The sequence below is a fragment of the Staurois parvus genome, unplaced genomic scaffold (genome assembly GCF_062004578.1).
Source record: "Staurois parvus isolate SC_StPar_1 unplaced genomic scaffold, SC_StPar_1.0 ptg000243l, whole genome shotgun sequence".
In the NCBI taxonomy this organism is placed as follows: domain Eukaryota; kingdom Metazoa; phylum Chordata; class Amphibia; order Anura; family Ranidae; genus Staurois; species Staurois parvus.
The window spans coordinates 13,869,685-13,895,152 of NW_028318039.1; the positions used below are offsets into that span (position 1 = coordinate 13,869,685).

General features: G+C 40.7%; 1 protein-coding gene across 1 annotated transcript in view; it reads left to right on the forward strand.

The window, feature by feature from the left end:
• The first annotated feature begins 1,330 nt into the window (after positions 1 to 1,330).
• The window catches only part of GPC6 (glypican 6), an 885,938-nt gene continuing 861,800 nt past the window's right edge, over positions 1,331 to 25,468 (forward strand). Inside the window, exon 1 of the mRNA XM_089680474.1 lies at positions 1,331 to 1,835. Within this exon, the coding sequence (XP_089536600.1) occupies positions 1,697 to 1,835 (139 nt within the window). The 5' untranslated portion in view covers positions 1,331 to 1,696. The remainder of the gene's footprint in view (positions 1,836 to 25,468) is intronic.

Here is a 25,468-nt window from a genome sequence, read left to right on the forward strand (position 1 = left end):
GCGGTGACGTCAGGGCCGGGCTTCCAGCGTGAAGTGTGTTTCTCTTCCCCTCCCAGCTGCCGAGCAGAGACTTCAGCTCCAGCTACCTTTTTCACCCTTCACATTAGTGCAGGTAAGTTTTTTTTAAATGTATTTTCAATACATTGTGAAAACTCAGCTGTCAGTTGATCTTAATGTTATGAAATGAAAAGTATGTCGTTTGCAATTAACTTGGCATAAAATAATTTATTTGCATTAAATTGTAATGGTTCAAAGAATGTTCGGAAAAATGTTCGGCCCTCCACCATGTTCACTTCATCCAATCTGGCCCTCTTTGAAAAAAGTTTGGACACCCCTGGGCTAAATATTTAATAGTATAAAGTCAAAAATATTGTTTTTTTCTCAAAATTGTCAACCTTTTTTTGTTTATAGTGCAAAAAATAAAAAAGGCACAGGCGATCAAATACCACTAAAAGAACACTCTATTTGTGGGGGGGGGAGGATGTAAATTTCATTTGGGTGTAGCGCTGCATGACTGCGCAGTTGTCAGTTAAAGTAATTAAGTGCTGTATTGCAAAAAATGGCCTCATGAGGAAGGAGGGTAAATCCTATGCAGGACAAGTGGTTACCTGATAATTGTGCGGTCATGCAACTTTGCACCCAAATTAAATTTACGTCATTTTTTCCCCCCACAAATAGAGCTTTCTTTCGGTGATAGTTGATTGGCTATGCGTTTTTTATTTTTTGCGCTATAAACAAAAAAGACCGATAATTTGGAGAAAAAAAATGTTTTTGACTTTTTGCTATTAACTGTCAAAAGTAATTGACTGCCAAATAAATTGATCACTGTCACATGTTCTGTCTCCCTTTGTAATGTACAGTGCTGAGCGAACTGTTGGAGCTTTATAAATACTGTATAATATTAATAATAATAATCACATACTGGAGCGTGTGGCATCCAAGCAGAATACTAGGCATACTAAATATCATTCCATTTCATTTCATTTGTAATTTGGCTAAATATTTAATAGCATAAAGTCAAAAATATTGTTTTTTTCTGAAAATTGTCAATCTCTTTTGTTTATAGGCATACTAAATAACAATCCCTTTCATTTCATTTGTAATTTGGATAAATATGTAATACTGTCTTTTTCTAGACATTTTATTAACAGTAAACGTCTGCAGGAAAAGAGCATTGGAATAGTAAGGAATGTTTTGCAGAGATCCATGGTGTCGGTGGAATGATAGAAGAAGAATGGGTGAAGATGACAGGCGATTGTAGAGCTGGTGCTGCATGGCTGGGACTCCAGTCCACATTTCCCTGTCAGCCTTGTTCCTAGATTGAGGCAATGCATTGTACAGCACGTTTCTCAGCCTGCTCTCTCCGCCTGTCTCCAGGATTTGGTGCTGCCGGCTGGGTCAGGGCTGGTGATGTGTGCATGCACTATGCACAGCGGAGAGGCTCGGCGTGCCATGTGTAGAGCAGGTCACATCTGCCCCCTGCACAGGTGAGCGGCGGAGTCGCGCCTAGGCTCTGCTCCCTGCACCGTCCCTCCCAGGATTCTGGGATCCAAACTTTTTTTTCTCTTCCATTTGTCAAGGCACGTCCGTGGTGTCACTACATTAGGATTGCTTTGGATGCCATTTGTGGAGATTAGGAAGTGGGAAGTGTTTGCTGAGATTCGGGGACGATCACCTCCAGCTTGGAGCTTGCAGCATGCTTTGGATCTGGGGACCTGTGCTGCTGTCACTTTGTGCCGGTGCTGAAATGAAGGCTCGGAGCTGCAATGAGGTCAGACAGGCGTATAGCGCGAAGGGATTCAGCCTGGTCACTGTCCCCTACCAGCAGATCGCAGGTAAGAGCAGCTTCATCACCTACCTCTGACCCTCAACTGTCATTTTTTTTTTTTGGTCAATGGCTAACCCTTTGCGGGAACTGCCATTTACCACTGAGAAATACAACTCTTCGGCTTGCAATGACTTGATTATGTGTACAAACAGAATGTAACTGCAATGAATGGAATTAGTCAATCAAGTGTGTGTCATTTATAAATATTGGAGAGGCTCGCTATGAGCTATTGTCATGTTTAGAAAACTCTGCCATTGAGGAAGCCTTCAGAATTTTATTGATCATATAGGCACATTTTTTTTGCGTAATCTTTGTCGGGTCACACTCTAGAAACGCAGTCCAGATGCATTCCAGATTCGTTTACTCATGTGCAATTTTGATGCGTTTTTGACGCGTTCCAGTGCATTTCCCCCCCTCTTCTCTTTTTCTTCAATTTAAATAGGAACATGTGCATTTTTGGTGCGTTCGGGTGCGTTTTTGATGCATGTAGTTCTGTGCAGGAAAAATGCAGCCTGTTCTACTTTTTTTCTGCAACTGGAACTACAAGCACTGATGTGAACTATGACATTGACAACCATATCACCTACTTTCTGTGCATTTTGGATGCAGAAAAAAAGCAACTGAAACGTATGTAGTGTGAACTGGCCCTCAATGTTCAGTAAAAGGTTTGCATTAGATGCGTTTGAATGTATAAACTTCCAGTTCTATATCCTCCTGCTTTGTTTTCAATCCCAAAATGCTCTTTTTCTATGTATACTCGTTTATATGCAAAGGGGGGGGGGGGGGGAATGCATGTCCTCAAGCACAGATTTTTCCATTTTTGGTTAGGGATCTGAACGTGATGCATGTTTACCCACCTGTATGCATGTCCTTATTGTAAAAATACATCTGCATTAAGACCCACTTTAGGGGAGATTCACTAAAACTGGTGCACTCAGAATCTGGTGCAGTTGTGCATGATAGCCAATCAGCTTTTAACTTCAGCTTGTTCAGTTAAGCTTTGACAATAAAACCTGGAATCTGATTGGTTTCTATGCAGAGCTGCACCAGATTTTGCACTTTTAGCAAATCTCCCACATTGAATTGCATTTTTTTTGGTATCGATTGTATACATGCAACCTTAAAGTAGATGTAAACCCAGTCACTAAAAATTTCACAGAGTCTTTATCAAAATGTTAACAGATTGTAAGAAAAGTATAATAATAACAAGGATATGAATAATAATAACAATAAACATCCTAATAATTAATAATATTAATAATCTATATCATTTCAAAAGTCATTTTTAATCTACATCTTTCATTAAAATTATACCTATGATCTTTCCATGAAGGTTTTTTTTTTTTGTTCAGGCACTTGGTATAGGGTTCTGTACATAAAGGTTTTCTATTTATTCATTTTTTTCTATTGGTTAGACGAGTTGGAATTTTCTATTAGATGGAGTAGTAGGACTTTTTCGACCTACGAACTTTGTGACCAGGCGACTTTCTATTAGAGGGTGACAATACTCTGTCTCCCAGTAGCTGTCCTGCTTGGTCACCTTGTCACATGGGCTTTCGATGAAAACTTTAGGCAGCTGTGCTAAAACTAATAACACAGGCATGTCCCACCATGGTGACCATCAAAGAGCTTGCCCTGATAAATGACATGTAGCCAGTGCTGGGATGCTTGCATGTAGACCGTAAGTGGCTGCAAAAGCCTGGAGGGAATCAGAAGCACTGACGTAAAAAAGGATGAAGAAAGTGAAAACAGTAAAAAAAAAACCTGTTTATGATACACAGTGCTTCAGGGAAATAAATGTCATCCACTTATGGTTGCTGTCTAGTTTAAAGTGGCTGCTGTAAGTGCATTTATTATGTTTATTTTTGGTTGTGGGACCGATTTTGCTTGTCATCTCAGTCATCACACTGTGCTTTCTGCTCTTATCTTTGCTAGCATTGATGTAGACATATAGATACCCAGTACAGCCTTCTATGTTCAGGTATCAAAGTGATGTCAAGGTATTGCTGAAGGAAATCATGTAATGCATTTCCATTTAGTATATCAATGGTGCCTTTCCACTTAAGTCGTATCTTAGTTGTATTTTTGATATGATTAGTTGGGGGTTCATAGTAGCCTTCCAAGAAGCAGCTAGGCTTAATTATCCACATAACAATAGATAAACTTTGTTAAAGCACTATGTTTTACTTCCAGCGGTGTTCCAATAGTGTGCTGTTATAGATTGTGTGTTTCTTGTTCATTGTCTGGCCACTGTATCTATTACAGCTGGATAATGTCAGCTTGGAGGTATTCTTTAACCCCATGTGCGTCTCAGGACAATGTATCTCTTCCAGATAAGTGTTAACATTGATTTTTATTCTTCATGTGTCTTTATGCTGAATAATGCCCACATTTATTCCCATATGCTGATTTATATAGGTAAATACCGGTACTGGTAAAGACACATCCTGTATAATTGTGTACTATGTAAAAAGTAAAATGAAAATAGTAAAAATAAAATACAACAGTAATTGCAATAAAAGTAAAATAAAATTTATGATGGGTCTACACAATATCACTATTCAGACATATATTTAAACTGCCTTTTGTATATTGCTGGAAGTAATTTTTGCCACTATGTTGGGTTGCTTTAATGCCTTTGAACCATGCAGTTCTTAGGCTATTGCTGACTTTTACCATTCGGTTTGTAAGCATTTAGAGCTGTCAAATCTGGAATCAGTAGTGGAGTAGATATATCTGATGTATGTTATAAATAAGGTACTTGTTAGGATTCCTTGGACAACATAAACCATAAACTACTACCCACCAGTACCGCAGCAATCATTCTACCGTGTCTTCATTTACACCAAAATTCAACACCATGACTGATGAGCACGGATGACACTCATTGCCCCTCCAAGACCCTGCACTCTGTTAGGGAAGGATATGCAGTGATATTCACCCTGCACCTGAATATGCAGCCCTAACCACTAAAGATTACCCTGCACCCTAACAGGCAGTTATGCAGTAAAGATTACTCTGCACCCTACCAGGCAGTTATCCCAGTAAAGATTAGCCTGCACCCTACCAGGCAGTTATGCAATAAAGATTACCCTGCACCCTACCAGGCAGTTATGCAGTAAAGATTACTCTGCACCCTACCAGGCAGTTATGCAGTAAAGATTACCCTGCACCCTACCAGGCAGTTATCCCAGTAAAGAATACCCTGCACCCTACCAGGCAGTTATGCAGTAAAGATTACCCTGCACCCTACCAGGCAGTTATGCAGTAAAGATTACCCTGCACCCTACCAGGTAGTTATGCAGTAAAGATTACCCTGCACCCTAACAGGCAGTTATGCAGTAAAGATTACCCTGCACCCTACCAGGTAGGTATGCAGTAAAGATTACCCTGCACCCTACCAGGCAGTTATCCCAGTAAAGATTAGCCTGCACCCTACCAGGCAGTTATGCAGTAAAGATTACCCTGCACCCTACCAGGCAGTTATGCAGTAAAGATTACCCTGCACCCTACCAGGCAGTTATGCAGTAAAGATTACTCTGCACCCTACCAGGCAGTTATGCAGTAAAGATTACCCTGCACCCTAACAGGCAGTTATCCCAGTAAAGAATACCCTGCACCCTACCAGGCAGTTATGCAGTAAAGATTACCCTGCACCCTACCAGGTAGTTATGCAGTAAAGATTACCCTGCACCCTAACAGGCAGTTATGCAGTAAAGATTACCCTGCACCCTACCAGGTAGGTATGCAGTAAAGATTACCCTGCACCCTAACAGGCAGTTATGCAGTAAAGATTACCCTGCACCCTAACAGGCAGTTATGCAGTAAAGATTACCCTGCACCCTACCAGGCAGTTATCCCAGTAAAGAATACCCTGCACCCTACCAGGCAGTTATGCAGTAAAGATTACCCTGCACCCTACCAGGTAGTTATGCAGTAAAGATTACCCTGCACCCTAACAGGCAGTTATGCAGTAAAGATTACCCTGCACCCTAACAGGCAGTTATGCAGTAAAGATTACCCTGCACCCTACCAGGCAGTTATGCAGTAAAGATTACCCTGCACCCTACCAGGCAGTTATGCAGTAAAGATTACCCTGCACCCTACCAGGCAGTTATGCAGTAAAGATTACCCTGCACCCTACCAGGCAGTTATGCAGTAAAGATTACCCTGCACCCTAACAGGCAGTTATCCCAGTAAAGAATACCCTGCACCCTACCAGGCAGTTATGCAGTAAAGATTACCCTGCACCCTACCAGGTAGTTATGCAGTAAAGATTACCCTGCACCCTAACAGGCAGTTATGCAGTAAAGATTACCCTGCACCCTACCAGGTAGGTATGCAGTAAAGATTACCCTGCACCCTAACAGGCAGTTATGCAGTAAAGATTACCCTGCACCCTAACAGGCAGTTATGCAGTAAAGATTACCCTGCACCCTACCAGGCAGTTATCCCAGTAAAGAATACCCTGCACCCTACCAGGCAGTTATGCAGTAAAGATTACCCTGCACCCTACCAGGTAGTTATGCAGTAAAGATTACCCTGCACCCTAACAGGCAGTTATGCAGTAAAGATTACCCTGCACCCTAACAGGCAGTTATGCAGTAAAGATTACCCTGCACCCTAACAGGCAGTTATGCAGTAAAGATTACCCTGCACCCTACCAGGCAGTTATGCAGTAAAGATTACCCTGCACCCTAACAGGCAGTAATGCAGTAAAGATTACCCTGCACCCTACCAGGCAGTTATGCAGTAAAGATTACTCTGCACCCTACCAGGCAGTTATCCCAGTAAAGATTACCCTGCACCCTACCAGGCAGTTATGCAGTAAAGGTTACTCTGCACCCTACCAGGCAGTTATCCCAGTAAAGATTACCCTGCACCCTACCAGGCAGTTATGCAGTAAAGATTACCCTGCACCCTACCAGGTAGTTATGCAGTAAAGATTACCCTGCACCCTACCAGGCAGTTATGCAGTAAAGATTACCCTGCACCCTACCAGGCAGTTATGCAGTAAAGATTACCCTGCACCCTACCAGGCAGTTATGCAGTAAAGATTACCCTGCACCCTACCAGGCAGTTATGCAGTAAAGATTACCCTGCACCCTACCAGGCAGTTATGCAGTAAAGATTACCCTGCACCCTACCAGGCAGTTATGCAGTAAAGATTACCCTGCACCCTACCAGGCAGTTATGCAGTAAAGATTACCCTGCACCCTACCAGGCAGTTATGCAGTAAAGATTACTCTGCACCCTAACAGGCAGTTATGCAGTAAAGATTATTCTGCATCTTAACAGGCAGAGCTATACAGAGAAAATGCCTTGAACCCTTCAGAGCTGTGCAATAAAGATTGTCTCTGACTCTAACAGACAGGGCTATGCAGTAAAGGTTAACCTATGCCCTAACAGGCACAGATATGCAGTGGAAATGCCCTGCACTCTAACCTGCAGAGCATTGGAGTGATGGGTACCCTGCAACCTAACATAAAGGTTGATGCATTGAAAATTACTCAACTACCTAACAGGCAGAAGTATGCAATGAAGATTGCCCTGCACCCTAACAGGTAGAACTATGCAATGAAGATTGCCCTGCACCCTAACAGGTAGAACTATGCAATGAAGATTACCCTGCACCCTAACGGGTAGAACTATACAATGAAGATTACCTTGCACCCTAACAGGTAGAACTTTGGAACAGAGATTACTCTGCACCCTAACAGACAGAATATTTGTATGGGGATTACCCTTCACCCTAACAGGCAGAATATTGGGATGGAGATTACCCTGCACCCTAACAAGCAGAACTAAACAATGAAGATTGCCCTGCACCCTAACAAGCAGAACTATTCAATGAAGATTGCCCTGCACCCTAACAAGCAGAACTATTCAATGAAGATTGCCCTGCACTCTAACAAGCAGAACTATACAATGAAGATTGCTCTGCACCCTAACAAGCAGAACTGTTCGATGAAGATTGCCCTGCACCCTAACAAGCAGAACTATACCATTAAGATTGACCCTGCACCCTAACTACCAGAACTATACGATGAAGATTGCTCTGCACCCTAACAAGCAGAACTATACAATGGAGATTGCCCTGCACCCTAACAAGCAGAACTATACAATGAAGATTGCTCTGCACCCTAACAAGCAGAACTGTTCAATGAAGATTGCCCTGCACCCTAACAAGCAGAACTATACAATGAAGATTGCCCTGGTCCCTAACAAGCAGAACTATACAATGGAGATTGCTCTGCACCCTAACAAGCAGAACGGTTCAATGAAGATTGCCCTGCACCCTAACAAGCAGAACTATACAATGAAGATTGCCCTGCACCCTAACAAGCAGAACTGTTCAATGAAGATTGCCTTGCACCCTAACAAGCAGAACTATACAATGAAAATTGCCCTGCACCCTAACAAGCAGAACTATACAATGAATATTGCTCTGCATCCTAACAAGCAGAACTATACAATGAAGATTACCCTGCACCCTAACAAGCAGAACTATACAATGAAGATTACCCTGCATCCTAACAAGCAGAACTATACAATGAAGATTGCCCTGCACCCTAACAAGCAGAACTATACAATGAAGATTGCCCTGCACTCTAACAAGCAGAACTATACAATGAAGATTGCCCTGCACCCTAACAAGCAGAACTATAGAATGAAGATTGCCCTGCACCCTAACAAGCAGAACTATACAATGAAGATTGCCCTGCACCCTAACAAGCAGAACTATACAATGAAGATTGCCCTGCACCCTAACAAGCAGAACTATAGAATGAAGATTGCCCTGCACCCTAACAAGCAGAACTATAGAATGAAGATTGCCCTGCACCCTAACTACCAGAACTATACAATGTAGATTGCCCTGCACCCCCTATAGCAGAACTATACAATGTAGATTGCTCTACACCCTAGCAAGTGGTGCTATGGGGATGGAGATTACCCTGCACTCTAAAACCAGCCATAAATCTACTGAAAATCTATCGGTGGACTTCAGTACAACCAGTCTGTCTGGGTTTTTTTTTGTGCTATCACTTACGCTGGCTATAGTTGGCAGCAGTGATCATTGTATTCTGATGGCATGGAAAACATCCTGCTGTCAGGATACAATAGTGCAGCAGGTTGAATTACCCCATCAACACTGACTTTGTTGATAGGGGAATGGAGCACTTTTCTTTCCTTTAACCCATGGTTGATGGAAAAAAATTGCATAATCTATGGCTAGCCTAACATACAGTACTATATGATGAAGATTACCCTTCATCCTAACAGGAAGAACCTTGGGATGGAGAGTCCCCATGCACCCCAACAGGTAGAACTATGCAATAAAGATTACTCTGCATCCTAACAGGCAGAAAATTGTGATGAAGATCACTCCACACCCTAGTAAAATTATACAGAAGTTAGTACTGGTCATTCCATTCCCCCTTTTCATGCTGATGAGCTCCCGTGACATCCATTCTGAATACTGCCTACCAGTAATCCTCTCTACCTAGTCAGTCAGTGTTAGTGAGCTAATTACTACTACCTGCTCCTCAAAATCTTACATCCATGTCTGCAGTAAAACCATAGTGACAGGTGTGTGTCATAGTGACAGATGATTACAGAGTAGAATGTTTCCACATACTGACAGGTAACATGTTCTGATTGCAACTTAAATAGTGACAGTTGACATGATGTGATGTGTTCTGACACTGTGTGTTACATTTTTATTCATTCTACATATACACATTTTTATTACACAGTCACAGCTTTTTATCTGTTAATATATTAATTGATTTATTTTTTATACTTTCCTCACAGAAATCAAGACATTTACTTAAAACACCAACACATAAACCGTTCATTATCTCACTTTTCTAACACACATAAAGGTAATTTATTACAATTTAACTGACACTCTTTTGCTAGTTTTATATAAAACATGATCCGGCAGATGGTTTAACAAGGCATGAGTGATGTGCAAACTGCAGTAACCAATAGTAAAAATAAAAAAAAAACTAAAAAAAAAACAACCTTTTGTGTTGTAAGTACTTTAAACCAATAAGGATAAATTCTGATGAATTAAAGCGGACTTTGTACTAAGTTCGGGTTTGGCTTATGCAGCTGCCCCCACCCTCTGCTTTTGTAATGCTGCACTACAAAATGTCAAAAATACACTTTAGGAAAAAATCATTAAAAAAAATCTGAGCCTTTTTTTGGGGTCCTGTAGGGTGTTCTTGTGGGATCTTGGAAAAGCTGAGGATCATAAATTCCAAAAGAACATTGTCAGGAGCGTGTAATACTCCTGTTCCATGTCAGCTGCTGGTCTCATTCCAGTATCCTGGTTTTGACTGAGCTGCATTCTCCCTGTCTGTCTGTCCACCTGTAGGGTGATTGGTGTAGGCAGTCTGTGGGTGGAGACCAAACCTGTTTCAAGCCAGCTAAGCCTGTAGTCTCATGCTTGTGATAGTGTTTGCAGTACTGCGAAGCTTCAGGCTCCCTGTTTCCCTGCCTTGTTCCCGTGCCTAGATCTGCATTTCAGCCCTGCCCTGCCAGCTTGTTTGGATTCCCTTCTTGATGACCTCAGATCTGATTTTGACCCTGCTTAGAACTCTGCCTGCCCTTTGACCAAGGATTGACTGTGACTACTCTTTGTACTTTGCCTGCTCTGAACCTGGACTGTCATTGGACCACTCTGCCTGTCTGCTAATCAAAAGTACCTGTTCGCTGTGCTCAGTTCAAATACCTATTTTCTGTGCTCAGTTTGCGCCTGCAATCCCCCCCCGCCCCCCCCCCCCCCCCCGGAGTGGCTGGGCACTATAGTCCTTTGTATTAGACCCAGGGCAACTGAGTACCAGTAGGCCTACATGCCTTATGGGAAAGGGGACTGCTTTAGATTAATCAGACAGAGCCAGCTATAGTTCCTGACCATCAATGCTAGGTATAGGCACTAAAGATATGTCATATCTGTGATATGCTGTACCATCTTTTCAGGAGAACTGGATTCTTAAGCTTTCCCAAGATCCCTCTGTAAGGTCCAGTTATGAACTCTAAGGTTCCAGAACCTTGGAGTAAGGTGAGTCATTTTCATGTTTTCTTTCAATGTGATTTTTTATTTTATTTCAGTAATGCACTATTTTGTTAATAGCAGGTACATACCTATACAACTTAAAGTGTTACTAAACCCACAACAGTAAAATCAGTCTGTATATGCAGTAAAGCATGCTTGTTATACTTACAGTGGAACCTAAGGGGTTAATCCTCTGCATTGTAAAAAGGCTGTTTGATCCTGTCTTCTCTGATCCTCCCCTTATTTTACTGTCCCCAGTCCATTTGCTGATATGACAGAGCCTTGAGGCAAGCTACACATGCTCAGTTTGGTGTGTTTTGCTAGAGAGTTTTTTTTTTTCTTGGGAGAGTGCATGCAGACAGAGGGTCAGGGGTCATGCAGCCTCACAGGACAATCAAGGGAGAATGAAAACTCCTCCTACAAGCTTTAACCAGTGCTCTGCTGGACACTGATAGAAGTCACAAAACAGATAAAAAATGCACCAGCATTACGGTTTTGGTGCTGTTTTCAGTCACATTCCCTGTAAAAAACCTGCTGCGTTTTTCCATGGATCAATGTGAAAGTAGCCTGACTGTGTTTGTATGTGCAAATGGTTATTTAATCCAAACGGCTTACCTACTTTAATAAGATTTCAGTCAGCCGCTGTTAAATAGAACCAATAGCAACAGATGAAAGAACTAGCTGGAAAGACCTTTGAAAAAGGATCACTGATCCATCTGAAAATTGCAGAAGTAACTCTTGTATATCCTAAGACAGTACTAGGTGGACATTTGACAACAGAAAAAACAGCTATCTGAATCTTGCACTATTTTTTAACCCCTTTGGTGAATAAGATGGTTCAGCATACATGACAAACAAATGCTGTGCATGTAGTATTATAGGCTATTGGATCCTTCTTTGTGATAGCTGTAGATGAGCTCTTTGAGAACAGTAAGCTGGGAGATACCTGCTTGCTCTTAAAATTTCAACATGCGAATTGGGATGTGCCAAGATATTCACGTGGTTCTGACAGCAGTACAGCACTAACACCGCCAATTTGGTGGCAGTTTATCGATATTTAAGGCCAGCAGGTTCAGTTACAATTCAGGACTACACTGGGGGAGTAGGGGTGATGCCATCTCCCCTATTTCTGGAAGTGGCTTTAACACTCTCTGTACCCTCATTTCTGGAGCACCCTTTGGATATCTACCAACACCTTTTAACACTATTTATCGTGGTATGTACCTGGATGGATTTTTTTTTTGTATTTTTGCCATATATATCCATAGATGTCTCTGTATTATGTTGAACCATTTAGATATATTTAAGCTGATATAGATATGGAGGTCATGAGAATACTTTTGGTACTTCTTCCTCCCATTATTGGTGATTCCCCCCCCCCCCCCTGGAGGGTTGATGATCAGTTTGGGGAGTAGAGGTGTAGTTGGGATTAATGGGGGTCACCATTGACTACTGCAGATTTTAATTCTCTACAATGATATTTAAGCTTTCTATAGTGGATACGGGGTTCCGTTTGACTGGTGGTTACTAATACCACTAGCTGAGGGCCTCTTTCCATCCAGGCGTGAGCTTAATGTCCCACATGCATTGCACTGGTCCTATGGGAGGTCATCAATATGGCCAACTGGTAAACGCTGTAAAGCCTTTTATTCTTATTATTCTCTCAATTTTATGTATGGTCATATATCCATAATGTGTCTTTGGGCCTATTCTTAATTTATTGTAGGAACCTATACTTTGTCTTCCTGAAGAAGCGGGCCTTGCCCCGTGAAATGCATTGGAGTACATGAACAAAGTATCAATTTATAGCTCAAGGCTGGAGCAATCAACCAATTGCAAACTGACACCTATGATGCCACAAAAATTTTAAAAGTATCAGTTACTACATGAATTGTGATTAGGCTACATTTTATAGTTTTGTTTATCCAACACATTTTGGTTCTTTATGACCTATAATTTATGTGTTTGATTGTCATGTTCCACCATTATGGTGGTTTTTTAACTTAGTAAAAGGCAGTAAATTATTTTAAATTTTTGTTTCTCCTTTTTTCATAGTTATTGTTCTACATGGTTTGGTACCTTTAAACCCCCATTAGCTTTTTCTTGTTAGGGTTATAGTTACTGTTTTTCCATGTGGAATTATAGGCTGTTGGATCCTTCTTTGTGATAGCTGTAGACGAGCACTTTGAGAACAATAACCTGGGAGATACCTGCTTGCTCTTAAAATATCCACATGTGCATTGGGATGTGCCAAGATATTTACGTGGTGCTGGTAGCAGGGCTGTATTTCTCATAATGGCATTTGTGGCCCTGTTCCTAGGGAAACACCAAGCCTCATAACATACAGATTGTGATAACCTTTTCCTTATTTTGTTTCTCTCTTCTGTCCACCTCAGGACCTCTATGGGTGAATTCAGCAAGAGAACTGCAAGGTATAGGAGGTGAAGGCACAGATGTTGACAGATGTTAGAAGTCTCTTTTCAGTTCCATTTCTCCTTTCTCTTAAAGTAGAACTATAGGCAAAACGTTTGTTTTTTCACCATCCATGCCCCATTGTGGAGATTTTTCTTCACTTCCTGTCCTATAACTAAACAGGAAGTGAGGAAAAAAACTGCAAATTAAGAGAATTCCCTGGGGACCCCCAGGTCACCAGAACTAGCATCCCAATTAGAAGATTTCCCCTCTATTTATTTTCTAAGGGCAACCCAAAATGGGGGATTTTCTTTTACTTTCAGTTTCAAAGATAATGGCAAACAGGACAAATAGAGAGGGGGAATCTCCTTAACGGGGACACAGAAATAAATAAAAACTGACAGGGGTTCTAATCCCTCTCCACTTTATCCAAAACCAAAAAAAGTTTTGCCTTTACTTATACTTTAATGGAACTCTGCACAGTCAAAAAGTAGCTCTACATTTAAAGTATACCTACAGGTATATCATCTCTGACCCTTTCAAAAAACGCAGCGGCTGAAAAAAGCATAGATGTGAATGTGTCCCATAGGAAACCATGTTAAATGCGTTTCTGCAAAAAGCGAAAGAAAAAAAAAAAACACATAGGCGTGAACCAGGCCTGAGTCACAGACCAGAGACAAGGGTGTTGCAAATGAAAAAGGAAAACATCAGAATTCAGGCTACATTTTCAGGAGGGGAGCAATGGCAGCCTTCATATTTTTCTAATGCCAGGTGTACTTTAAACAATTTGTATTACCTCTCCCTTTTTATATACGCACTTGCACACTCTTGAATTATCTGTTGTAGCCTATGAGAAATGGCACTGGTCATTTTACCTACATTATTTTAACCATGTTATTGGGGAAATCTTGGTGTTTTTAGCAGCTTGTGTTGTGTTTATTGAGAATCCAAGGCATTTCTGGTCATAGGTCCCAAAGCAGTCTCATAACGTGGCACAGCTGTAGGTACACTGATGTTTTTACCTGTAAGCTAGCAATACTGGGTATTAGGGCAGCAAAGGGAATTATCTTGCTAGGTTCCCTCATACGTTTGCATTGTTCATCTGAATTCGAAAAAGGTTGAGCATTGTACAGAGGGACAATTTAATTGCATCCCTGTACCAATTTGTGTTATACCATGCATATATATTGTGGCACACAAACTAAGCAGAGAAAGTCTCTGGGAATTTAGATAAGAAAGTAAAGTAAATGCCTTAGGCAAGTTTGTAAAGCATCGAAATCCCAGATCTGAAGGTTTCTTAAATGAAATATTCCCTGAAATGGCAATACCATATGTTTAACACAAAGCATACATGTTTGACTATTATGTTTGTTTTTGTTATTATTGGTAAAGCACTAGGAACCAGTTGTATGGCTGACATTGCCCTTAACAAACTGTGAAAAAATTGAGTTTGTATAAAATGCGAGCAATAATGGCGTCAGTATATAGGCAACTGAACCAGTGCTGTTCCTACTATAAGGAAAACTGAGACCCTTTTCTCTAGCAGCATCTTCCGGGGATGGACCTGCCCTTGTTGGTCTGCAATTTGTTAAGGGTTTTCCCCAGTGCCTGCAGGCCCAAGAATAGACTGGATTAGAGATGTGTTTTAAAGTAGAACATATTAGAGGGTGGAAATCTTAGATCCTGTGTGAGGTTTGTATTGCTTGCGTGAAGACAAAGCCAAAACAAATTATAGTTTCTCATCTTTTTTCATGACACCCTTTAAAAGTACGTAAAATCTCAAGTCTAACGTGAAAAATGTAAATATTATCTTTCAATGGGAAACCTGGGCCTGGGAAAATGTACATGATCACCTTGATGAAATTTACTTTACACCAGAAGACCCCTTTCACAAGGTTCCCCATCACAACAGAGGTTCCCCATCATATCAGAGCTCCTCCCTTCCTGTCAGAGCCCCCCGCACATAGAAGCCCCTCATCACATCAGAGTTCCCCCCCCCCATCACAGAGCCCCCCCCCCCCCAGTTACCTCTTCACACAGTTGCCTCTGCACATCAGAGACTCCAGCAGCACGGCAGAGGATGGGAGATGAAGAAGACCTGGAGGAGGACTTTGTCTGCTCTTGAATGCTGTGGGTGGCTCAGCAATGCCTTGATTAGAGTTGTGTGTTGCCATGGTGTGGGTGACCAGCCATCTGCCATAACCACAGTAGTGCCCTTGCGCTAGAATAGGGGTCTCCAAACTTTGTAAACCAAAGGCCAAACTTTAGGGGGTGCGCACTGTGGCCAGTGGAGGAATAAAAATGTCCTGGAATCAGTGGAGGTAATAGTGCCCTATTGTCAGTATCAATGGGAGAAATAGCTCACCATCATTGGTGTCAATGGAAGGAATAGTACTCCATCACTGGTGTCAATTGGAGGACTAGTGCCCCATCATTGGTGTTAGTGGGAGGAATAGTGTCCCATTGTTGTGAGTGGAAGAAACTATGTCAGCAACAGTGGGGGGAAAATTGTCCCAAGTGCCTTATAAAAGCAAGCAAAGGACTGCATCTGGCCCCCAGGCTGTAGTTTGGAGATCACTGCCCTAGAGCATCATTAGTTTTTCTGGTGATATGGAGATCATGGTGATTTCCAAAATCAAATTGAGCAAAACATTCCTACAGTAAGCAGCCATAAACAGTTTACCTGTTATGCTGACTTACAGGTAATCTTGTTATAGGCTAATGCTCCTTAGATTTGTGAGTACCAGAGACGGATGTATATCTGCAAATTCTGATTTTGTTTATCTTGTGGTTTTCTAGGCATACTGATTTCAGGTCATCTGCAGCTTTTTAATACTAAAGAATATGCAACATTTCATATTCCTGATATGTGTTCGTTTTGTATTGCTTCTTTTGCGTGAACTACCTGGTGATTCTGCAAGACCCCTGTTTTCCTATTTTCAAACTGACCATGCTATGCATCCATCCCAGCATGGTCAGTTTTCTGGCTGTACTAGGAGCACAGCCTGCCTGTTCACCAATGATCAGATTTGTGCAGACATATTCCCCATGAACAGCAATTAATTGGGAAGATCAGTGCACTGCTGTATGCAGCTGAGAACAGGTCATGTGATCATTAAAAAATAAAGTATTAATAAATTATTTTATATGTCTATACAAACATTTTGCCTTCCATTTTAATTTTACACTGAATGGGTTGTAATACAACCTTATAAGTAAGGGTTCACAGATATTTTAAACACCTGTGAAGGGCCAATATGGTTACTGTGTCTAATCTGATTATTCTGAAAATTATTTCTGGCATACGAGCATCAATGATTTTATTTTTTAAGACAGTTAAAGTGAAACTTCACCCAGGGGAAGTTCCGCTTTAAGGCCCCCTCCCCTCCTTTTTTCACGTTTTGGCAATCTTTTTGGGAGTGGGGGCAGCGGTTACCTAGTTTTGACAGGTACTCACTCCCACGTCTGCTCGGATCGCCTAGTCTATCCGAGCAGAAGATCTCCTTCCCCCCTCCCTCCCTGCAATCTTCTGGGACAGGTCCCAGAAGACTGCGGGGCCAATCACAATGCGCTTATTGGAGCTTATTGGAAATAATTAGGTAAAAGCTTGTTTATCTTTCATTCTACACCTCTAAACACTGCTTTGATGTAGAGAAACCATCTCTGTATTAACTGACACTTTTGGGAATTTTGACCTCTTGGTCCCCTGCTGCATTCAGTGGTTCCTGCCACTGACCTTTGGCACTACAGGACAAAGTAGTGAAGTAGGCCTTGGTGGTATTAACCACTGAATGTAGCAGGAATCCAACACTCCTGGAAGTGTCCATTTTTTCAATGGAGTGGGTGGCATTTGGCAGCACATGGAGCTTTTTTGCAAGTGCTTTAAGTAATACCCTTAGAGTGTCCTGATTTTAAGTTAGTATTTTTACTTTGGCAAATTGAAACAGTGTAACCCTTAGTGCAAATGCTTCATCATCAAATCCAATGCTTACAAATGCTTCATTGTCATTAAATTGTTACATCTATCCTTTTTATGCCTGGTTTAATGTCTAGAGTCTTTTCAGCCTGGTTGTATGTTTAATCTGTGTAGAATAACTGCCTCTTGAACCCCTTTACAACAACCTAATGCATATATGCAGTAGCACAGCTGGTGAACCTTAACGCCCATGTGGTGCATATACAGTATGGTGGAGATTTACTAAAACTGCATCATTCAGAACCTGGTGCAGCTGCACATGGTAGCCAATCAGCTTGTTCAATTAAGCTTCAACAATAAAACCTGGAAGCTGATTGGTTCTTATGCAAAGCTGCACCAGATTTTGTACAATGCTGTTTTAGTAAATATCTCCATGTGTCATTGTGTTGTTCTGGGGCCGCGTTCAGTTGGCAACCCCAAAATTGTGACCCAGCTGTCACTGACAGCTCATGGTCAACTATCAACGATCGGAAGTCAGTAGGCTGCCGATAACGGCACAGTGCCGCATGAATGGGAACCCCTTCTTCCAGCCTAGGGTGTCATAACCCACTTAATGAGCCGTCTCCTACTGTCATAATTGGAGTCCATTTGGCACTTTAATTTTTTTGTACTGTTGCAGTTGAGTCTTTTAATATACAGTTATCCAAACAAATACACTGACATGAATAAGAAAATAAGTAAAATAAGAAGCTCTACCTTTATCTGCTGCAATAGTGCTTGATCACATTGTATTACTATATGTACTAATATAACAGCGAATGTGATATCTAATTTCACTGAGTTTGTATTATACTATATTGCAGTGTTTACCTAAAGCATATCTAAAGCAACTTGCTTCAATAAATGCTGTCAGTATACTAGTCACAAGAGGACCCTTCTAGCCAAATGGGAATTATCTTGCAAGAAGAGAGAAAAGAAGTAGAAAATAAAACCAACACTGGTTACAAACAATATTCTTGATTTTGTTCTGCACAGGAGTTTGTAACTTTTGTAATCAGGAAAAATGCAAAGTTTTGTAATAATAAAGTAAATGACAAATTGGGCATTGGCACTATATAAATCCTGTATTAGGAATTAGGAATAGATATTCATGCAACTTTGATAAATATACCCTGCAGTCCTAATTTGTGAACCAATAACATAAAAACAAACAAAATACCATGTGGACTGCGCATACATTAAGTGCATTAAATTTGACAATACATGAGTAATATTGCTTTTCATATACAAAGTGAATAATTGTAATATTCAGTCCCAATTTGGAAAAATAAAGTGCCCAGGTGTTGGATACTAATTGGTGAACTTCGGGCAAAAATGACAGGTGCTCCTCTGTGCTCAGTCGGTGCCCCACATGGATGTGCACTCACCGTTAGCCATGGACCACCTATCTCTAGGTTGGTCTTAAGCACCTGGTTTGGGACTAGCCCAATGCGTGATGGCAAAAGTGGCACCAATATTCATTCCTGGGAATCATGCGATCTGGAGGATAGTAACAAATAGGATGATGATCAGCATGGATATAAATGACAGTGTAGTTTTTAAAGAGCCTTTTTAAACTTTCTCCTCTCCTCCCAGGCAGTAAACCAAGTTTCAGCATGTGAACAGAAACAAAAGAAAACATCCTTGCTGCCTGAATAGGAACCAAGATGGCCGCTGCGTCCCAGTGTGCTTTCCAAAATGACATCAGAGGAAGTTGTTTCAGCAAACCTCAACCAGTTTGGATCAATAGATCGTCATCAGGAAGTGCTGACGTAATTTCAGCCCTTTGGAACGCACGCTGGAATGCAGCGGCCATCTTGGTTCCTATTCACAGGCAGTAAGGCTGAATACACTGAGTGCCAGGTTATGGGCACTTTGCTTATGAGTTTTATTCTTATAATTTCTCCCCATCATTAAAGTTTTTTTATGGTTTTACACTATGGGCTTTTTTTTGTTTCTGCTCTGTTAGTATCCAACACTGGGGCACTTTATTTTCCAGAATTTGGACTGAATGTTACAATTATTCACTTTGTATATGTGAAGCAATATTACTCATGTATTGTTAAATTTAATGCACTTAATTTATGCGCGGTCCACATGGTATTTCATTTATATTAGTTGCTTCTCCATTTAGATTGTAAACTGTCAGGAGCAGGGCCCTCCTAACCCTTTTGAATTGTACAGTCTTCCTTTATAATGTAAATCGCTGAGCAAACTGTTGGTGCTTTGTAAAACCTGTATATTAATAACAATAACATGGGTCTGTTTTTTAATCTCCTTTACCGTTTTGAGCTTGTAATGGAACTAAAGCTGACCTGTGACATGTGTGGCTTCCCCAAGGTAGTCTTGAGCACATTTCGCTATCAATGGCTACAGCTCAGCGGAGAGGCATCCTGATTGCACATACTGCTCATCTCATCAAAGAAGCAGCAAATGCCTATTTCCTGACTATGTAAGCTTCTTTTTTATTTTTATCCTGACTGTACTTCTTCATTATATTGTACGATGCACCTGAGAACCTGATGTAGCGTATAGACAGTATATTGGCAAAAATATTCATTTAATAAATTATTAACACTGAGAAATCATACAAGGTTACAGACTGCACAGTGAGCATTTAAAAGTGGTGCATTGTAATTCAAGCTATCAAAGCTTTCCTTGATAACTTGACTTTAAAATTAGTATGTGTCATTTTGTTTGAATGTTTAAGGGGTAAGTAAATTGCACAAAATGTCACATAAGAAGCATCTTGAAAACACAGAACACCTGTTTTTAGAAAGTACACAGTGGTGCACATTTTAGTATTTCACAGCCATTAAATCCAAATCTATAACCATCACAAACATACCCTGGGCTATGTTGCCTCTTAAAACACTTATTTTAGTTCCTAAACTTCTGCTTCATGAATATTTGATTTCTAATATTGATATAACATTTTGTGTATAAATGAATATGAAAGGATCATTTTTTTTCAAAGGGGCCAGAACTGCAAAGCTCAACAATTTGTGGTATGCTCAGTTATTACAATACTTTTATATATTTTTATTTTAAGCTTTATCATTTAACTGCAGATGGTTAGCACTTCCGCCTGGCTGAATGGTTAACAATTCTGCCTGGCAGTACTAGGATTGTTGGTTTAAATCTGAACCTTGGCACCACCTGCCTAGAGGTTGTATGTTCTCCCTGTGCCTACGTGGGTTTCCTCCAGGTACTTCAGTTTCCTCCCACACTTCGAAGACATGCTGGTAGATGAATTAGCTCCTGTCTAAATTGTCCCTAGTATATATATATGTATGAATGTGAGTTAGGGACCTTAGATTGTACGCCCCTTGAGGGGTAGGGACTGATGTGAATGTACAATATATATGTAAAGCGCTGTGTACATTGATAGTGCTATATAAGTACCTGAAATAATAACAGTAAGGGACCTTTTTTTTTTTTTTACTTCTGTGGTTTGTAATTTAATAACATTAGTGAGACAAAATAGTTCATGAAGGAGTATTCACAGTTTACATTTCAAAGCTCCTGATTCTGATTGTAGTGAGTTGTAGATAATCAGCCAGATTTACTAAAGGAATTTAGAATTTTCAAATAATAAATTGAATTTTTACACAATAAAGTACATTTTCACTTCAATTGTCCAATAATGTGAAAAGCAAAGTCCTGTCATTGGCAATCATTGACACATGATTAGGTATTCAAAGTGAACACATGATTGGATAAACTGATGTGAGTATTCACAGCCTATTGTGTGAAGATTCTCAACATCTATAGCAAAACTACCGGCATGTCTATTGTATAAAGAGATCCTGCATTAAACTACTCATCCCTATAGCCTTGGTTTACACAGATGCAATTTCTGATGTGTTCCAGAACACATGGAATCACATGACAAGTGAAATAACATGAGGCCGTTCACATATATGCAGTGCAATTCTAATGTGATTTTAAAAAGGGTCCTGTGAAAGTTTAGTGTAGTACTATGCAATTTGTAGCTACATAGACTTGAATGGAAATCGCTTATCTGTCCTCAGATAAAAGTTTTTTTCAGTACATTTTCTGCAAGTCTTTGCTTTGTTCCTTATCTTCCATCCCTGGTCCATGTCAAGACAGAGAAATAGAGAGAGACTGACTGAGAATGTTGCCAAATCGCATCAGAATTGCACCTGAATCACTGAACAACTACACTTTGAAATCACAAGGAAATTGCATCGCCTAAACCTAAAGTGCTCCCTTGCCACTCCATTCCTATAGGTCATGGACAGCCTGTTTGCAAAATTTCCCAGGTAGCTGAACTCCCTCCATGCTGCCTAAACAGCAGGACAGGCCGGAGGTTAGATGTGCTCCCCTAACAGGCCCCCAACTCATTCAAATTGCACACATGCGCAGTGTGCTCTCTCTGTGTCTCGAAGTAGCAGCCGAACTCAGCATTGTGTGACAGCTTCTGTTAGAGGTAGAAAGAGCACCCATTGGGGCACACTTCTAATCTCCAGACCATTTTGCCATTTAGGCAGGATGGAGAGGTTTAGCTGCTTGGGAGCTTTTTTTCCCAGACAGGTTGCTTGCTGCCTGTAGACGTTGAGTGGAACAGAAGCAGTTTTTCAAAAAGCTGAGCACTGGTATATAATGAACTGAGTATGCTGGAATGCATGACACATATGGGGGGGGGGGGGAATGTGCAGGAAAGTTCACCTTTGGAACATGTTACATGTTTCAGCCATACCCTCACCCCCCATCCCTCCTCCCTGTTAGAGCGGGCAGGGGATCTTCGCCCTACACCCAATGTCACTTTTTAAAAAAAAGCTTGGCTGCATGGGGCTCCATCCACACAGTAGCATCATTCATTCACAGATTCCTGTGAATGAATAAACTACAAGTACCATCTTCCACCTAGGTGGTAGTAGTAGTAGTAGAGGTTTTTGTTGGTTGATATAAAGGAAATCTGTGTTAAGAAAAATCTGTTTACTCTCATTTTCTTATGCCCCCTGAAAATAGTTCCTGTGCAGTTGTTTTAGTACTTTCCAAGCCATTGTCCTGGAACATGCAGAGTGATTCAGGATCTATTGAATAGATTGAATGAAGGAACACAGGTCCTTCTCACCTTACAGTTTAGTAAATCAGCCCACATTTCTTTCACCTCAACCCAGTTAAATTTACCTTTAAATGAGTCCCCTGATAGTCCGTTCAACACAGCTTCAGAATGGTCCTGGATGCCTAAAATGTAGTTACCTGTCCATCAGGCTCAACCCAGTTAATGGCCAGGTAACTAGCATTTTAGGCATCCAGGACCATTCTGAAGCTGTGTTGAATGGACTATCAGGGGACTAATTTAAAGGGTAATTTAACTGGGTTGAGGTGAAAGAAATGTGGGCTGATTTACTAAACTGTAAGGTGAGAAGGACCTGTGTTTCTACATGCATCCTTCAAGTGAATCTTCCTGACGTGGATATCTCACCTCACTTCCCAACTTGGTAAATCCTGCCTTGGTCGTTCACCTTAGTTCAACTAAGGCTATGATCCTGATCAGACATATCTGGCTGATGTACCCGATCAATAGCTTAGATAGGGTTAACGGTGGCTGTTACCGTTTCCCTGATTGTAATCCCAATAAACTGCATAGGTTATCTTGGTCCATCTAATGCTAGTAATATTTTGATCTGATTGGTGGTTTATGTATTTATATTTTTTTTTCTTTTTCACGGCTGCATTTTATCACATGCCTGACGAAGGGGTCCTGTGCAGCTCCGAAACATTGCACTTATTCCTTTGTGATGTGATCGTTCTGCAATAAAAGCCTTTTTTCTCCTTTGTGTGCTGGCGAATATGTGCATTTATCTTAGTTCAACTAAGGTCTCATTTACACTGATGGTGTCAGCCCCAGTTCACACCAGTGGGACTTATATGCTGCCGCCCAAACATTTGCACAGCTCCCCCATGCGTGCACACTCCCACTATGATTCCAGGCCCTGCTTGCCCATCTGCAGGCCAGGGGAGCATCATGGCAGGTTTTGTGACCTGGAAGGCATCATGTGTCACTTTAGGGTCACTACTGTCACTTTCTTAGCTAGCATAGCCTGAGAAGCAATGTATTGCAATGTGGTCTGCATTGAATGGAAGCCAGAGGAGACATTTGGGTCATTTATTGCCCTAAAATCCACTTTAGAGTGTTTTTTACTGAAAGACCTTTGACCTTTGTGGTAATATTGTGTGAAATAGAAAACTGGTAATACAGCTATTTTATTCCCTAGGGTGTCTGCCTTCATAGAATATATAACGGGTTGGAGGTTTTGTGAAATCTTCAGGCTTAAAATGATTTTTTAAACATGTCTAAAAAAAAAAATTGCAAAAACGGCTCTGGCAGCGTAAGGGTTAAAGAAAAATGGCACCAAAAACTCCCGATTGTGCTGAGATTGCAGTTGCAAGGTGTGAACAGAGCCTAAGAGAAAATAGCAATCTGTGAGTCCAGGGGCAGATTAAAATACTCAAAAAATATGTCTAAATACAGTACATGTAAATGCAGGTACATTTGAACACAGGAGAAGGTGATCAGTGAAGTCTAACATTTGTTTATACATCCCAGATCAATTTCTCTGCATTTAAATAAAACTAAAGCAGGAGGCAAGTGTAAATGTAGCCTATCCAGATATTTTCACACAGTGCTGCTGACTTTGTCAGGTTTCTCGAGATGCCCTGCAGTGAACACAGATGGCTTCTGTGCAGGCACCTGGTGGCCACTAGGAGGCTCTGTAGTGTAAGTGGAATCCTATATAATGGCATTGAATGTGTTCTGTAGAAATGGTCATTCGTTAGCGTAAGAGCTTGTACCATGCTTGGCTGACAAAGTAAACTATAAAAACAGAACTGCAAAAAGAAAACTAACAAATAAATCAAGTAATATTAATTATTGTTATGTTATGATGATTTTTTTGACTGCTTTGTAACCCTTATATTCATGTAAATGTACTACTGATCTTGCTAGGATTGATACACCAGGAATCTTAGGGTTAGTCTATGTTCTATATCCTCAGGCTTTATTATAGAAAGAATAAGGTGACATAGGATTACTCACAGCAGCCCAGAATTAGGGTGCTATTATTGATCTGTCATCGTGCAGTGTGGGATGTATAACAATGTACAGGATGAAATGAGCCTTATGGGTAAGCACAGATGGTACAAACACCTTAAAGTATAGGTGAATCTTCACCTTGTAAAACAACCCATTCAGTTTAAAATAGAAATGAAAGGCAAAACATTTGTGTATAGATGGTTTCAGCTTTAACCACTTGCCCTCCAGAGGATTTACCCCCCTTCCCGACCAGGCCATTGTTTGCAATATGGCGCTGTGTTAGTTTAACTGACAATTGTGCGGTCATGTAACACTGTGCATTTAATGAATTTTATGTCCTTTTTTCCCCACAAATAGAGCTTTGTTTTGATGGTATTTGATCACCTCTGCTCTTTTTATTTCTTGCACTATAAACAAAAAACCCCCAACAATTTTGAAAAAAACCCCCAATATTTTTGACTTTTTGCTATAAAACATATCCAGTAAAAAAACAAATTTTTTTAATAAATTTATGCCAAAATGTATTCTGCTACATGTCTTTGCTGAAAAAAATCCCAATGCATGTAAATGAATTGGTTTACATGAAAGTTATAGCGTCTACAAATGGCGGTATAGATACTGGAATTTTTTTTTTTATACTAGTAATGGCAGCCATCAGCATGCAATATGAAAAAAGCATATCCCTCTATAGTGTGTACTTGTCTCAATTACTAGTACTAAGTGTCTTCTGTTTTGTTCCTCTGCTATCAGCATGAGTCATTTCTGACAAGTTTTCCTGACACCAAGAGAAAAATGGTGACAGGGGAGGGAGCTCCAGCAGATTTACAGCCTCAGCTCTGTTCCTGTGAGCTGTGTGGAGGGGGGTGTGTCTTTTCCCTCCAGTCAGCTCTCAGACCTCTCATCACTGAGCTCTGTAACTTCAGCTTTCTTCCCCCTGTTTTCTGACAGCTCAGACAAGCTTTATAAATTCAGCACTTTGAATGGCTGTAAAGAAAAGAATACTGCACATAAACATTTACAACTTTTAGCATGAGGATTTGTTTTATATCTGTGTATCACCTAAGACAAGTCACTTCACTGGGCGTGTGTAAGGGTTTAGAACCACTTTAAGGCATTGAGCATTGTTCTGTTTGTGTGACTCTG